The sequence below is a fragment of the Bos javanicus genome, chromosome 22 (assembly GCF_032452875.1).
Source record: "Bos javanicus breed banteng chromosome 22, ARS-OSU_banteng_1.0, whole genome shotgun sequence".
NCBI lineage: Eukaryota > Metazoa > Chordata > Mammalia > Artiodactyla > Bovidae > Bos > Bos javanicus.
The window spans coordinates 8,089,370-8,107,491 of record NC_083889.1 but is presented as its reverse complement, the minus strand read 5'-3'; the positions used below and the strand labels follow the sequence as shown (position 1 = coordinate 8,107,491).

At 39.5% G+C, this 18,122-nt stretch overlaps 1 protein-coding gene across 2 annotated transcripts in view; it reads right to left on the bottom strand.

Moving 5' to 3' along the window:
• PDCD6IP (programmed cell death 6 interacting protein) overlaps nt 1–18,122 on the bottom strand; it is a 71,650-nt gene that overhangs the window by 41,995 nt on the left and 11,533 nt on the right. For both annotated transcript variants that reach the window (XM_061395811.1, XM_061395810.1), the window contains exons 2-6: nt 13,518–13,572; nt 12,068–12,137; nt 3,812–3,939; nt 1,402–1,555; nt 125–225 (exon numbers count right to left, since the gene is read on the bottom strand). In XM_061395811.1, coding sequence (XP_061251795.1) covers nt 125–225; nt 1,402–1,555; nt 3,812–3,939; nt 12,068–12,137; nt 13,518–13,572 — 508 coding nt within the window. The remainder of the gene's footprint in view (nt 1–124; nt 226–1,401; nt 1,556–3,811; nt 3,940–12,067; nt 12,138–13,517; nt 13,573–18,122) is intronic.

Sequence of the window (18,122 nt, the reverse complement as noted above, 5' to 3'; positions counted from 1 at the left end):
AATGCCTCCCCTTAAATTTCAAATTTCTTTAGAAATTGTAATTTTCAACTTGCTTAAGACACAAAAATGTCCGAATAGTTCCACATGCAAAACAACCAAGTATTTACAAAAAACAATAACTTACCTTGGGGAGAGTATCTTTGTATTGACATTGTTTAAAAGCATCACCAAAATAATCTGCAGCCTGATTAGCCAATTTAGCTATGATGGCATCTTTCATTTTATCTGGAATAAAATATTAAACTGATCATTTCAATGAAAATATAAAATAATCTGATATGTCATGGTAACTCAGTGAAGACATTGAGATCACAAGTTTATACATTTGTCTTACAAAATCCTTGGTGATGAAACTAATTCTCCTGTGTACAAGTTAATTATCCATAGACAGATCCAGAGAGTTGGAATAAATGAGCAGCTGTCAGAAGCCAAGGTACACAAGGAGTGGAGAGTGACTGACAGTACCTGTGGCATTTCTTTCATTTCTTTTGGGGGTGGGATGTTCTAAAGTAAGACAGTTAGGGATGGCTGCAAAACTCTGAATACACTAAAAACCAATGAATTGTATATGTTAAAAGGGTAAACGTTATTGTATATGAATTCTATCTCAGTATAAGCTGTTATTTTAAAAGAAAACCTTTTCCAGTTCGTTTAGCTTCCACTTGCTGGACTGCTCTCATGCTCTGTTCCCTATACTTGTACGTTCAGTCCTTGTTCTTATCTCTCACACTAACTTACATGCCTTAGAACAAGTGTCCTTATTCCCTCATTCACAGGGCCAGGGACTCTGCTGGGATGGCTCCTCCTTGTTAGTTGAAGTCTAGTTTAAACAAGACCTCCTCAAGGAAATTCTTCTTGACTGAAAAATCTAAAAACAGCATGACTCCCCCTACATCCTTATCCCACAGCCACCACCAGTCATCATCACATCTTATTTTGTTTATAGCAATTATCTCTCTCTAAAATTACCTTGGCTACTTACTTTCTTGTTTATCATTTCCCCCATGATAAACTGCAAGCTTCCTAAAAAGAGAAATCTCTGTCTGCTGACTCCATCTAGAGCCGATCACAGGGACCGGCATACAGCTGTACCCAGTAATTACAATATCTGATGAATGAGTGAATTTTAGATGTTACAAACCTACATAACTACTCCTCCAGGGTTCAGTGTTTTAAGAGGGTAACTACACATTTTATAAAAGACTTCAAAAACAGCCTACATTCTGAATTGTGTGTTTATACCACCTTCAGGTCAGAAAAGGAAAGTTGAAATTTTTCAATGAACCACGGGTCAAAGATGCAAAGATGAAAGTTCTACATTGAACATATTATAATCACCTTATTTTAAAAGCCTGTCACTTCTTTTCCCATGCAACCGAATGGAGAACAAAGTGGAATTACCTCTTTTGGCTTTTAAAAAAAACACTTCTTGGGCCTGGGCCAGCATGATAAGGCTGAGGGTCCCAACAGTGTCTGGAGATATGTCCACAGTGGGCTCTCTATTCAAGGCAGATAAAACGGTCTCTTTAATGTGTAAAAAGGCACCACTAGCAAACTAGAGGAAGGAAAAGGAGAATTTCATTAAAATCTGTAAGAACTCAGCAAGACAATTTTCTACTATTACACACAAAACCACTTCAAATGTTAACTCAGTTCAACAGTTACTGTACTTAAATTCTTATATTATGAAAAACAGACCTAAGACATCTCACCTACCAACAATAAGAATATTTTTCTAAAAACACTACAGAATAAGATTTAACATGCATTAGACATTCAACAGCAACAAAGTAAACTGATGCGACCAAGTGATTCAACTTTTGCAAATACTTCCTCAAAATCCAACATGTGAACAGAGGCAGGGATATTATTAAAATGTTTTTAGCCCTAAAATGTTCTTGCTTTGGTTCCAAATTCATCTCTCAGATAATTAAAGGGTACTGATACCTAGTCCTCTGGGGAACAGCAGGATGATCCCTGGCTAAGGATCTTTCATTTGGCTTTCAGAGCTCCCTGGTAAAACGTTTCCCATCAGATTTTTCTTCTCAATTACATTTTGCTTAGCTTCCCAGGTGGCACAGTGGTAAAGAATCCACCTGCCAATGCAGGAGGCACAAGAGACATGGGTTCCATCCCTGGGTCAGAAGATCCCCTGGAGAAGGAAATGGCTGCACTCCAGTATATCTCGCCTGGGGATCCCACAGAGAGAGGAGCCTGGTGGGTTGCAGGCCATGAGGTCACAGAAGAGTCAGACGTAACTCAGCACTGCACTGAGGTTAACACTAAAATAACTGCGTTTATGAAACAACTGACCCTGGGAGAAAGAAAGACATCGATCTGGGATTAAAAGGAGCTATGGGTTATGCAGTTAAACTGCACAGAGCTAACTCAAGGTTAAGCTGCACCGAAGTGAACATCACATTTGCTGCAGTCAGAAAGCACCATAAAACTAGATCAATGTCTGCAAGGAGCGATCAGCTGACACGCTGAGCACACTAACAGAATCACACACTACTAACGCACAGGATCTGGTCTCCCATTCACAAATAAGGAACGGAGAGCTACAGAGATTAAAGCACTTACCCAAGGGCACAGAGTGTCCTGGCAGCAAATGGCTTGGAAAGAAACTTAGAATCTCTTTCCCTCACACTAGGGACCTTGCTGTGAGTAAAAGTGCAATGTATCCTCAGTAATTCAGGATGCCCTCTAAGATCTCACATGCCAACAAGTGGAGTTTACAATGCATAGACAACTAAATAAAATTTTAATTCATTTTCTTATTTTAAAAAACTTGCTACTTATAGCCTCCCAAAGGAAAGGTATTTGGATCAGGATTGTCATCTGTGCCCATCCAAAACTGGGAGCATGTTGTGTGGTTAAAGTACATTTTCCTCTCACTTTCTTAGAACAGCATTCTTCAACTCCCCTAAACTTGAACAATGGAAAAGACCGAACTCCACCTCTGAAACAAGCTAACTTCAGAACCATGAGAGACAGTACAAGGACCATTTGGGATTCCCTAAAATTTAGAACCCCTGAAACCCCAGGGGACCACCGCATTAACACTTCTGCCCTCTAGTCCCCTCATCTGGAAAACAAGAATGACATTATGCAGCGTGCATCACCAAGTGTGCAAGAGAACATGAACGTACTCTGTAAATGATAAAGCAACAGAAAACATGAAAACATAATTATAGATTACCACTTCACAATAATCACTTATTTTTCCTTAAATTGAAGCAAAAAAAAGCTGAGTCAACAATACACTCTCGCCAAATAAGATGCCATATTAGTAACTGACTGTATGTAAAACCTACATTTAGTTAATAACATTACGTATCTGACCACATTTAACTATGACCTCTTCACAAGTCTTAGAGGTAAAATTTTCTTGCCAAGATGTCTTAACTTTTGTGACACTGGTGAAATTTTAACTATATCTCGCTAAGAAAAATTATGCAAAAATAATGTACAAATATTTTAAATGAGGTCATGCATTTAAAAGGGACTCGCCAAAGATTTTATCTCAAACAATTAATCATTTTTTCTCCCAACATTTACTCAGCCTTTATTATGTGCCAAGCACTGTGCTAGGTGCCGGGTGTACAATGGTGAGGAAAACAGAGCTGGTTTACAAATCCGTTCTTTTATCTAAGGACTTCAAAAAAATGTATCAATTCATTAAAAAGTACATTATTTTTCAAGGAAGCATCTGTATGTAAAGAAACATTTACAAACCCTAAACGCAAATGATTTTCAATTCAATCCAACTCAGTGTTGACAGTTAGGTAGTAACTACTGTTCTGCGTACCTGATAATGTTTAGCAGCGATTTTCAATCCTTCATCATTATCCAGGTTCTGTTCTGCTGCAATCTGGCTAGCTAAGGCTGCACAATTGAACAACACACAGCTCTTTTCATATCCTAAGCTTGCAAGAGCTGTAAAAGATTGAGAAGGAAAAATTCATCAGATTATATTTTTTTCTAAAGAAAATGAATGTTTCAAAGAGAAATACTATGACCTCTATCCCACTAGCTCTCACAAAAACAAGTTTCCAGACCTGTTTTCTCACCCATAATCTGCTCCCATATTTCTAGCTGCCCTAGCAGGCATCTATTTCCACAACAATATTCTCATCACCTAAAACTCAAGGATCAATAAATTCATCTTTCCTTCCCTTTACATCCACACTATTAGATTCAAAATGAAAAGTCATTCTCACATTATTTCAAATTCAATTCAAATAAATTCTTCCCATTTTCCCATCAGCTCTCTCAAAATGACACCTTCCCATGACATTCAAACCAGTTTCTCACTTGCTACAAACCTATGCCAATTTGAAGTACCTCCCACCTGGCCTTCTGTGTCTCACTTCCTTATATTAATAACGTATCTCTCAGAGGACTAGAAGACTATCTGGTTAAAATACAATTCTGACTAAGAATCTACACGTCTCACATCAATTGGGATAGCTACTATCAAACAAAATAGAGGACTTCCCTAGCAGTACAGTGGAAGAATCCGCCTGCCAATGCAGAGAACACACAGGTTCAATCCGTGGTCCGTGAAGATTCCACATGCCATGTGCAGAGCAACTAAGCCCATGAGTCACAACCACTGAGCCTGCGGGCTGCAGCTCCTGAAGCCCACACCCCTGGAGCCTGTGCTCCCCAAGAGAGGCCCCGCAATGAGAAGCCCACTCACCCAGGGGAGGGTAGCCCCCGCGCGCCCCAAATACTGAAAGCCCCCTCGCAGCAACAAAGACCCAGCACAACCAAAACTGAGTAAAGAGAAACAAAACTGAATGGGACAGTTGTCGACAGGCATGTGGAGAGACTAGAACCGTTGTGTACTGGTGGTGGAGATGTAAAATGTTGCAGCCATGTGGAAAACAATACGAAGATCCCTCGAAAAGTTAGAAATAAAATTACTGCATAATCCAACAATTCCACTTCTGAGTATAAAACCAGAAGAAATGAAAGCAGGGTTTAGTCTCCAGGATATCTATACATCCATGTTCATATCAGAATCATTCACAGTAGCCAAAAGGAGGAAGCAATTCACTGGTTCATGAACAGAAGCAAAACATAGTATAAACCTACAACGGAGTATCATTCGGCTTAAAAAGTAGGGAAATCCGATCACATACCATAAGATGGACGAACCTTAACGACATTACACTAAGCAGAACATGCTAGTCACAAAAAGACAAACGCTCTATGATCCCACCCACGTGAGGTGTCTAAAGCAGTCAAACTTCTATAAACAGAAGGTAGAATGGTGGTCACCAAGTATTGGGGCACGGGTGAAAAGGGAAGCTGTTATTTAAAGAGCACAGAGTTTCAGACTGGCAAGATCAGAACGTTTCAGAGATGTTTCACAATGTGAGTACACCCAACGCCTCTGAACTATACACTTAACGCTGGTTAAGACAGGGACCTCCCTGGCAGTCCAGTGCTTAGCACTTGGTGCTTTCACTGCTGGACCCCAGGTTCAGCCCTTAGCTAGGGAACTAAGAGCCCACAAGCCACGCAATGAGGGGGGAAAAAATTTTTTTTTAATTGGTTAAGATAGTATATTTTATGTTATGGGTTTTTTTAAACACATACACATACACACAGAAGAACAAATTCAATCATAGTCACATTCAAGATGTCACATAATGTGCCAGATATTGAAAACCAAGCAAAATAATCATAAGGCTTCTGACAAAACCATTGAACAAACCACCCAGGAAAACCAGAATAACATTATAGCTGTGTGTTTATGCCATACAGAAGTGTCATAAAGTAAAACACTTGTTATGAGCACTTTAGTAGTCTCCCCTGTAATTACAGCCAGCTTTTAGCTTGCCCCCAACCTAATTCTAGCCTCTGCAGCATAAAGCAGACATACACACCAGCTATTCTAGCCTCATTTCAGTTCGGTCATTCAGTCATGGCCGACTCTTTAGGACCCCATGGACTGCAGCACACCAGACTTTCCTGTCCATCACCAACTCCCGGAGCTTGCTCAAAGTCATGTCCATTGAGTCAGTGATGCCATCCAACCATCTCATCCTCTGTCGTCCCCTTCTCCTCCAGCCTTCAATCTTTCCCAGCATCAGGGTCTTTGCCAATGAGTCAGTTCTTTGCATCAGGTGGCCAAAGCATTGGAGTTTCAGCTTCAGCATCAGTCCTTCCCATGAATATTCAGGATTGATTTCCCTTAGGATGGGCTGGTTGGATCACCTTGCAGTCCAAGGGACTCTCAGGAGTCTTCTCCAACACCACAGTTCAAAAGCATCAATTCTTCGACACTCAGCTTTCTTTATGGTTCAAATTTCACATCCATACATGACTACTGGAAAAACCATAGCTTTGAGTAGACAGACCTTTGTCAGCAAGGTAATGTCTCTGCTTTCTAATATGCTGTCTAGGTTGGTCATAGTTTTTCTTCCAAGGAGCAAGCGTCTTGACGTGCATACAGATTTCTCAGGAGGCAGGTAAGGTGGTCTGGTATTCCCATCTCTTTAAGAATATTCCACAGTTTGTTGTGATTCACACATTCAAAGGCTTTGGCATAGTCAATAAAGCAGAACTAGATGTTTTTCTGGAACTCTCTCTTTTTTGATGATTTAACAGATGTTGGCAATTTGATCTCTAGTTCCTCTGCCTTTTCTAAATCCAGCTTGAACATCTACAAGCTCACGGTTCAACATTCTGTTGAATCCTGGCTTGGAGAATTCTGAGCATTACTCTACTAAGTGTGTGAGATGAGTGCAATTGTGCGGTAGTCTGAACATTCCTTGGCAATGCCTTTCTTTGGAACTGGAATGAAAACTGACCTTTTCGAGTCCTGTGGTCACTGCTGAGCTTTCCAAATTTGCTGGCATATTGAGTGCAGCACTTTCACATCATCAACTTTTAGGATTCTAAATCCTAAATTCCATCACCTCCACTAGCTTTGTTCGTAGTGATGCTTCCTAAGGCCCACTTGACTTCGCGTTCCAGGATGTCTGGTTCTAGGTGAGTGATCACACCATCGTGATTATCTGGGTCATGAAGATCTTTTTGTATAGTTCTTCTGTGTATTCTTGCCACCTCTTCTTAATGTCTTCTGCTTCTCTTAGGTCCATACCACTTCTGTCCTTATTATGCCCATCTTTGCATGAAATGTTCCCTTGGCATCTCTAATTTTCTTGAAGAGATCTCTAGTCTTTCCCATTCTATTGCTTTCCTCTATTTCTCTGCACTGTTCACTTAAGATGGCTTTCTTATCTCTCCTTGCTGTTCTCTGGAACTCTACATTCAGATAGGTATACCTTTCCTTTTCTCCTTTGCCTTTTGTGTCTCTTTTCTCAGCTATTTGTAAGGCCTCCTCAGACTACCATTTTGTCTTTTTGCATTTCTTTTTCATGGGGATGGTCTTGATCACTGCCTCCTGTACAGTGTTACAAACCTCCATCCATAGTTCTTCAGGCACTCTATCAGATCTAATCCCTTGAATCTATTTCTCACTTCTACTGTATAGTCATAAGGGATTTGACTTAGGTCATATCTGAATGGTCTAGTGGTTTTCCCTACTTTCTTCAATTTAAGTCTGAATTTGGCAATAAGGAGTTCATGATCTGAGCCACAGTCAGCTCCCAGTCTTGTTTTTGCTGACCATATAGAACTTCTCCATCTTTGGCTGCAAAGAATATAATCAATCTGATTTCAGTATTGACCATCTGGTGATGTCCACGTGTAGAGTGGTCTCTTGCATTGTTGGAAGAGGGTGTTTGCTATGACCAATGGCATTCTCTTGGCAAAACTGTTAGCCTTTCCCTGCTGCATTTTGCACTCCCAGGTCAAACCTGCCTGTTATTCCACGTATCTCTTGACTTCCTATTTTTGCATTCCAGTCCCCTATGATGAAAAGGACATCTTTTGGGGGTGTTAATACTAGAAGGTCTTGTAGGTCTTCACAGAAACATTCAACTTCAGTTTCTTTGGCATTAGTGGTTGGGGCACAGACTTGGATTACTGTGATACTGAATGGCTTGTCTTGGAAATGAACAGAGATCATTCAGTCATTTTTGAGATTGCACCCAAGTACTACATTTTGGACTCTTGTTGACTATGAGGGGTACTTCATTTCTTCTAAGGCATTCTTGCTCACAGTAGTAGATATAATGGCCATCTGAATTAAATTCACCCATTCCAGCCCATTTTAGTTCACTGATTCCTAAAACATCACCTCTTGCCATCTCCTATTTGACACTGCCAATTTGCCTTGATTCCTGGACCTGACATCCCAGGTTCCTATGCAATATTGTTCTTTACAGCATTGGACTTTACTTCCATCACCAGTCACAGCCACAACTGGGCATTGTTTTCGCTTTGGCTCTGTCTCTTCATTCTTTCTGGAGTTACTTCTCCACTCCTCTCCAGTAGCATACTGGGCACCTGCCAACCTGAGGAGTTCATCTTTCAGTGTCATATTTTTTTGCCTTCTCATACTGTTCATGGGGTTCTCAAGGCAAGAATACTCAAGAATACTCTAACCTACTTTCTTAAATAAATGTATTAACAATCTACAATAACCAGGAGCAGAACACACACAAAAATTAAGATCAAGGTGAACTGAAAATCTGAACCCAGAATAAACAAAAACAATTTCAGTAACAGAAAGCAACATTTCCAAGATCCTCATGAGCATCCTTAAAAGAGATTCAAAGACAGTACATCCATAAAACAAGTACAGGATGTTATTAAAAAAGAATACTCCTCGAGTAAGAAAAAGCCCCTGGAAATGAAAATTTGATCACTAAAAGTTTTTAGTGATCAGAAGGGATGATCCCACATGCCACAGGGCAACTAAGCCCAGGGGCCACAGCTACTACAGCCTGCACACCTTAGAGCTGGTGCTCCACAGTGAGAGAAGCCAAGGCAAGGAGAAGCCCGTGCACGCAACCAGAGAGTAGCCCCCACTCACCAAGCTATAAAAAGCCCATATACAGCAGGACCCAGCACAGTCAAAACTAAAAATCAAACAAAAACAAAAGAATATATTCCAGTGAAGGAGGAACACACAATATTCAGAAAACAATGATTCTAAACTAAAGGATAATCATTATAGAGAAGCTTTAGACAGCAAATGGCTCACACTCAAGAAAGAAAAGACGCCAAGGGAACAGAAGAGCCACTCAGGAAGAGGGGAGTTGAGAGAGACAAATAATGAGACTGAGAGTTTGGGAAATCTTGAGACTATGATAAAAGCACAGAATGTATGTGTTGGTAGAGCAATTAAAACTTGTAAATGTACACACAGAGCCATACAAGAAAGTGACAGTGTAAATATGACAACAGCTCATCCAATATATGAATTAGCAGACTTCAAGAACAATGAAATATACTCCAAGCAACAGATAAAAGTAAACTTTTTTTTTTTTTTTACAAAATATATATCCCAGCCTATTATATTTCCCATAAACATTATCATCCCAGGTCATAGTCTGCCATTTTATTTTGACAATTTCTCATCCAGGAAGTAGCAATCACCTTGGGTTTTATACAAAAGGTGTCCCAAGGAGACCAACTCTGGGGCCCTGAGTTATATAGCAGCTCTCACCTGTAACATGTCTTTTATTGGCTATTCAGTGGACACAGGTCTACATGTCAACAAATATATATCATTCTTAATACTTTAAATTACACAATATTCTAAGGAATGGGCAGCCCATGCTTCATTTACCCTAAACATTACTGATGGACATTTAATCCCCCATAACTGATACTAGAAATGCCTTGATGATCTCTACCTCCTGTTTTATATGTGCGCTCAATTCTTTTCCATCCCAATTCCTCTAGGATCTCGGTTCATCAACTTTACCTATCTCACTTAAGTGTATCCTAGTTCTATGGATACCTGCTCCTTATTCCCAGCCAAAGAATCTGCTTGTCACAGCAGTACTGGAAGTCCTTCTCTTGATCTTGCCTCTCTCTCAGCATAATGACCCCTCTGTCCCCAAATCGTCACTGCATGTTTTCTGAACTGAGCTGTTCAGCACCCACATGTGTTGTTCGCATTTCCTAACTTCCGGTCCTCTCTCAACCCAACACAACCTGACTTCAGCCTGCCCTAGGGAATCTTCTTTCTCCTCCTGTGTTGTGCTGTGCTTAGTTGCTCAGTCGTGTCCAATTCTTTGTGACCCCATGGACTGTAGCCCACCAGGCTCCTCTGTCCACGGGGATTCTCCAGGCAAGAATACTGGAATGGGTTGCCATGCCCTCCTCCAAGGGATCTTCCCAACCCAGGGATTGAACCCAGGTCTCCAGCATTACAGGTGGATTCTTTATCGACTGAGCTAGCGAATTTTACAACCTTCTTTGACCTCCATCTGGACTCTGTCAACAATGTTTCAACATCAAAGTCACATGCAGGCATTTTCAAAGAGATGAAACCCAGTGGCCCACCCTGTAATGTCCTCCTTTCACATCTGGCATACTGTTATCTTTGTCTGTAAATACAATCAGTATTTCTAACATTTTCCCCAGGTAACTGCAACATGCAGCCAGGTTTGGGAACCACTGGACTGTACAACCTCTGAAACTCTTCTGCACGACCTCTGAAACTCTTCTGGAATTCAATCCCATCTCTATTTTCCCCTGGTTCTTCCGAGATCTGAAAGCCTTTTCTCAACCTCATTCCCAGGAAACTCTTCCTCTTATTTCCCCTAAAAGTTATACTCCCTAGTTTGGCTTTCATACTTTTCCCAACCCACAGTCTACCAGAGAAGATAAATTTATTATCTTTTAAGGAAACTGTTCCTAAATCTACGTCTCCACCTCTTTTGAGTTTTAAATACATTACATCTAAATGCCAAAGAGAAATTTCTACCCAGATATAACACAGAAAAGTCAAACTTGACCTGTCTATCGAAAAGAATAATTATCCACAGGTCAAACCAAGTTACAAATCTTAAAGTCAATCATCAATTCCTTCTAGCCAGCAGATCCATTGGTTTTCACCTCTGAACCCTCTTTCAAAACCATCCTTTCCCCAACCCACAGACACGATACTTGGTCTAATCTCTTCATCTCTCACCAGTTTAATGGGTCTGTTTCTCTCTAGTCTCTGGATTTAGGCTTTTTGAGTCATATACAGTTTCATTAAATCTTAGAAAGTCACTCATCTTTCTAAACCAGTTTTAGTAAGAATAGTGCCTTTTCTCACTGTGCTAAGAGGGAGTTTAGTTAGATAACATGTACAAAGCCCTTTCACAGTGCCCAGGTGGAATAAGCTATGAGGGAAGAACACAAATTGATAGCACACTTGCAACTCTTCACAATCTACTCTCCAATGGCTTCACCCTCCAAAATTCCCGCATCACCCAGAGTTTCAACTCTTATCAATAATTATATTAATATGTGTTAATATGGTAACTTATACTATATGATACTGTTATATAATGTTACATAGTATATATCCTATAATGCATACACATTATATTATAGTTATATGTAATATTAATATTATTCATTGTAGCTAATATTTATTGAGTCTTGTTTAAGGACTTTACATGTATTCCACTCATTTAATAATCCCACTTCAGAAATGAGAAAATTAACACACAGAAAGGTTAACATGATGAGCTGGTAGATAAAAAAAAGCCTTCACTCTTCTGACTTTTGGTTATTCTACCTGTAACATTATTTTCTACCTGGAAAAAACAAATTCATCCTTCAAGGATTCATTCAAACATCACGTGCATTCAAGAGCAGAATTAACTACTTCCTTGTCTAGGTGCCCATAAGTTTCTTCAGAGGTTAATATACTTCCCACTGTACTTTAAAATGATCAGCTATCTTCCAACCAGACTGAATACAACTATCTTGTTCAGTTTTAAAACTAGGACAGTGCCTGGCAAGACATAGGCTCTCTACAAGTATTTGGAAATTTCATTAGAAGTTGAAGTTAAAAAGAAAACGAAACATAAAAATTTTCATTATTTACAAAGAATCATTAGGAGAGCAATTTTGGAGACTAAAACAATCCAAGATAGAACAAATTTCCTGTCATTTTTATTTTAAAATTACATACCCAATTTTACCGATCCTCCAAAAAGTGAACCTTTATCAAAAGCATCCTTCCAGGTAAATGTCAAGCAGATCTTGATACAAAGAGGAGGGGAAAAAGAAAATTATGTTACCTTCCTGAATCTCATTCAGTCTCTTTCAAAAAACAATCCACAGTGAAGAAAAGGACAAAAGTTTCAATCTGTCTAAAACACTATCTTCTCTAACCAAACTACTCCTTTTCCTTTTTGTGAACCATGAAATGTTCTTTTCTGAAAGTAAAATTCAGGCAGTAGGATATCTGCAACGTTGCTCTTCCACAGTAATCACACACCCACTATCTTCTCCAGAAAACATGGTCTTGCGCATCTTTACAAATCCACAGTGACCTGAACAGAACAGGCACTTAAGTAGGAGAATTTCCAGGATGAGATAAACTTTTATTTCTTGATTTGGGTGATGGCTAGCGGACACAGCTGAAGTGACTTAGCAGCAGCAGCAGACGTGTATACTCACTTCGTGATGACGCAGGCTATACACTGTTTGTTAACTGTTCTGTGTGTGTTTTATACACGAATAAAAAGTTTACTTAATTAAAAACTGCATCTCACTCTAAACTATTCCACAGTGTGAAGGTTAAAAGAATTTAGCCTCTTTTAAATTATGTATTGCAATCCAATACAAAATTTTTCAACTATGGCTGAGAGAAATTTTCAATACACCTGAAAGTAGAGACAGTAACACAAGGAACTCACATACACACATCAGTCTTCTACCCTTCTCCACTCATCTACCCACACTTTCCAATCCAAACACCAACACACACATACTTTTTCTCCTGGGGTATTTTAAAACAAGTCTCACCACATCACTTGACTTGTAAAAACTTTATGCTTAAAGTATTTTGTACAAACTATTTTAACATTTAGAAATGTCACAAAAGTTAAAAACTTTTAACAAGTGTCCCAAATATAACTGCACGAAATCATCAGCACTTTCAATATCTATCTTTTAAGAGAAAGACTGACATGCCTACAGTGTAACACCTAATCATAACAGTATTTGCAAGTTTATATGCAAATGCAACTTGGGCAAATAATTTTTAAAGCACATAAACTGAAACTAAATACGTCCTGAATCATATAGTTTCCTACTTTATTCTGTAAAAACCAAAGGAAAGGACATCACAGATTATCTTAGTCCACACTTTCTACAGATAAAAAATGCAGGAAGAAAAATGCAATCCAATGCACTACGTGAGCACAGAAGTGACTGAGGAACGGCATGAACAGAATTTCAAGAGACACTTCAAAGCAGCACAGATTCATAACAGATGGGCTTAAAAGTTTTTCATTTAAAAGTGTTATAAAAACCTAGACAGTGAAGAGACACCGTTTATTTTAATAAAACACCAAGGGTAAGAGGAAATGGGTGATTTACCATTATCACATGTAACTTTAAAACAAATGACTTACCTGGTTTTCAGAAAATGGAAATTTGGGTTCAATGGAACAGATCTGATCATAGTATCTGAAAAAGAGAGCAAATCTGTTTATTTTTGCTTTTGTTTCCCTTGACTGAGGAGACATAAAAAGATATGACTCATATCAAACAGTGTATTTTGTTTTCTTCTAGAAGTTTTATGGCTTCAGGTCTTACATCTAGAAGTCTTTAATCCATTTTGAATTTATTTTTGCTCATGGTGTGAGAAGTAGTCCAGTTTTCCCAACACCATTTACTTTAGAAGCTGTCTTTTCCCTATTGTATAGGAGATTAGGCATACAAATGTCTAATAGAAAATAAATGAGCCACAGATATGGAATGTACAGTGTGGGGAATGTGGTCAATAGTTATGTAATATCTTTGTATGGTGACGAATGGCATCTGAACATATTGGGATTACTTTGAAACGTACAGAAATACTAAATCACTATGCTGTGTGACAGAAACTAACACAGTGTTGTGGGTCAATTCTACTTCAAAACCAAACACACACAGAAAAAGAGATCCAATTTTCAGTTACCAGAGGTGGGGACTTGAGGGGAGAAGAACTGGATGAAGGCAGTCAAAGGTACAAACTTCTAGTCATAAGGTAACTAACTACTGATACCAGGGCTGTCTAACACAATATGATACATGTAATTAACATTACTTTATATTATATATGAAAGTTGTTAAGAGAGTAAATCCTAAGTGTTCTCACCACAAGGAAAAAGATTTCTATTTCTTTAATTTTGTATCTATATAAGATGATGGATATTCACTAAACTTACAGTACTCACCAATTCATGACTTAACGTCAAATCCTTACGCTGTACTATACCTTAAACTTACACAGAGCTAAGTGTCAATTACATCTCCATAAATCAGGAAGAAAAAGGAACAATAAAAAATAATTGATCAATATAAAAACCAGTCAAAACCTAAAATTACCAAAGCTAAGTATTACACACATTTATATAAATACAACTGGTTTAAGAGTATACTTAAACTTATGCATGCTTACTTTCAGTGGCCCACAAATTAGATTTCAATCAGCCATTTTAAAATTAATTAACATAGTCTTTTAATGTGTAAACCTATAGCTAAAACGCATGCAATGAAAAAACTATTAACAAAAAACTCTTAGCACCAAAGAAAAATATTTGTCTACTATTATTCGCTAAAAGCAAACTAACCTCTGCCTAGGTAACCAATGCATTTCTTAAAATACTATTTCTTATTAAGGTTATTGTTTACATCCACTGGACAAATTAACACCTCTGGTAAACTACTGATCTATGGGGTTGCACAGAGTCGGACACGACTGAAGCGACTTAGCAGCAGCAGCAGCAAAAGCAGTTTGCTGCTGCTGCTAAGTCGCTTCAGCCGTGTCCGACTCTGTGCGACCCCACAGACGGCAGCCCACCAGGCTCCTCTGTCCATGGGATTCTCCAGGCAAGAGTGCTGGAGTGGGTTGCCATTTCCTTCTCCAATGCAGGGAAGTGAAAAGTAGTTAAGCCGCCGAGTCGTGTCTGACTCTTCTCGACCCCATGGACTGCATCGCACCAGGCTCCTTTGTCCACAGGATTCTCCAGGCAAGAGTGCTGGAGTGGGGTGCCATTGCCCAGGTTTACCAGCTTTCAAATGTGATTTCAGTATGTCCGCCCCATCCATTTCCACCAATGCTACACAGTGTGCCAACATTTCCCCTCTCCCCTGAAAGCAGACTAATCCACAAGTTCCCCAGCCAGTCACCCTTTCTCTTCTTTCTCATTCTTCCATCTGTTCTCCATATAGCAGCCAGAATGACCATGAAACGTGACCTCTGAGCTAGCAAGGTGGGGGTTAAGGGGTGTCCAAGGCCAAGCTTCTAACTGGCCTCTAATCTTTCTTCTTCCCCTTATCACCTCCCTGCCCATCCCCTCCCACGAGTCATCAGGGTTGACTGCAATTGTTATTTCTGAAGCTTAGTTTTCAGGAGGGGTGGGAGCAGATAGGACAAATCAGAGATCAAGTTTATGGCTGCCATGGCTACAAGTTTGGTTACAAACAGGAAGAACAGAACAATTAAATATACTGAAGATAATGGGAGTCAGGTTTCTAACTGCCTTGGAAAAAAAGAGTTACAAATATGGGATAGTGGACAGCTAGAAGAAACTGGCTTTGGACTGGAACTGGAGGTATCAGTGTGAACTCATTTTTAACACAGTGTAATACAGATACAAAAAGTGGTATAAATGTGTGTGTGTATTTCCTAAATTTATATGCTGAGAGGCTCTAGCAACAATAATACTAAGTAGCAAAAAGCACACCTAGAGTCCAGATAAATTATGCTCTGCACTAAATGGAGCCAGCGTTGGGACTTCCCTTGGTGGGCCAGTGGTTAGGACTCTGCACTGAACTGCAGGGGGCATGGGTCCCATCCCTGGTCCGGGAACTAAGATCGCATAAGCTGCGTGGTATAGCCAATAAATAAATGAATTAATTAATAATTAATAAACAGAGCCAGTGCTCCTTAGAGAAATGACGGACCCCACGGCTGACAATGAGAAAATTCAAGTCAAGCCTAAACATTCAGCTATGCCAGAAAGTTAAGGAAGTACTTAAAACATGAGGAGGAAATGTCAAAAGTACACAGGAACTAGCTGAAAGCAGCTCCCACTAGCCAAGTCCAGAATAATTCAAACAAATAGCAAATCATACTCCACTGAGGAAAATAAGATCATTCTAAAGTAAACAGAACAAACAATTTAACAGGGAAAACTCTACCCTAATATACAATGCCAACCAATGAATCTAGAAGAAACAACGAGGTGAGCAAAGTCACGACGTTGCCCCTTTCATAATATATCTGATTCAGGTAAAATCATTACCAGAAGCTAAAACATAAGCTTGATGGAAACAGGGTATTACAGAATCTCAAAGTATCTCCCCACAAGATCAGATCAGATCAGTCGCTCAGTCGTGTCCGACTCTTTGTGATCCCATGAATCACAGCCCGCCAGGCCTCCCTGTCTATCACCAACTCCCGGAGTTCACTCAGACTCACATCCATCGAGTCAGTGATGCCATCCAACCATCTCATCCTCTGTTGTCCCCTTCTCCTCCTGCCCCCAATCCCTCCCAGCATCAGAGTCTCTTTCAATGAGTCAACTCTTCACATGAGGTGGCCAAAGTACTGGAGTTTCAGCTTTAGCATCATTCCTTCCAAAGAAATCCCAGGGCTGATCTCCTTCAGAATGGACTGCTTGGATCTCCTTGCAGTCCAAGGGACTCTCAAGAGTCTTCTCCAACACCACAGTTCAAAAGCATCAATTCTTCGGCACTCAGCCTTCTTCCCAGTCCAACTTTCACATCCATACATGACCATAGGAAAATCCATAGCCTTGACTAGATGGACTTTTGTTGGCAAAGTAATGTCTCTGCTTTTCAATATGCTATCTAGGTTGGTCATAACTTTCCTTCCAAGGAGTAAGCATCTTTTCATTTCATGGCTGCAGTCACCATCTGCAGTGATTTTGGAGCCCAGAAAAATAAAGTCTGACATTGTTTCCACTGATTCCCCATCTATCTCCCATGAAGTGATGGGACCGGATGCCATGATCTTCGTTTTCTGAATGCTGAGCTTTAAGCCAACTTTTTCACTCTCCACTTTCACTTTCATCAAGAGGCTTTTGAGTTCCTCTTCACTTTCTGCCATAAGGGTGGTGTCATCTGCATATCTGAGGTTATTGATATTTCTCCCGGCAATCTTGATTCCAGCTTGTGCTTCTTCCAGTCCAGCGTTTCTCATGATGTACTCTGCATATAAGTTAAATAAACAGGGTGACAATATACAGCCTTGACGAACTCCTTTTCCCATTTGGAACCAGTCTGTTGTTCCATGTCCAGTTCTAACTGTTACTTACTACTTAATATAACTTATTAACTGTGAGGTCAAAAAAACTGGCGGACACCATCTTAACAAAGTGATAAACATCAAACATTATCAGCAATGGGACAAATCAACCTCATGCTTTTCTTAAGGTGCATTAAAAAAAAACACAGCATCATTTGGGTTTGTACAACAGCCCCACCATGCATAAAATCCAAGAAAATAAGAGGCAAGCCCTTTAACTAAGGGACATTCTACAAAGTAAGCAGCCTGTACCTACTCTTCAAAAATGCCAACGTCTTGAAAAACAACGAAAAACTGATGAACTGTTCCAGACTGAAGTAGACTAAAAAGGCAATTAATTGCAATGCAAGATCTGGTATTAGATACTGGACCTGTAAACATTAATAGGAAAGTCAGCAAAATTTGAATGAGTACAACAGATTAAATGGTAATATTTAATCAATGTTAATTTCCTGACTTTGAAAGTTGTACTGTGGTTATGTAGGAGAGTATTCTTGGATTCCCACTATAATTCCATCCAAAAATTGTGGTATCATTCATTACCCAATTTTCCAGCCTCAACTAAGAATATTCACTACACACTGTAGGCATTAAGATTCTGTGCTCTCTCCTGGCTCAGGACATTCACCCATTTTCTTTCCCTTCACCCAGAAACTTTCCCATCACAATTTCCCATTTTTCTCGTCCTCATTCATTCACT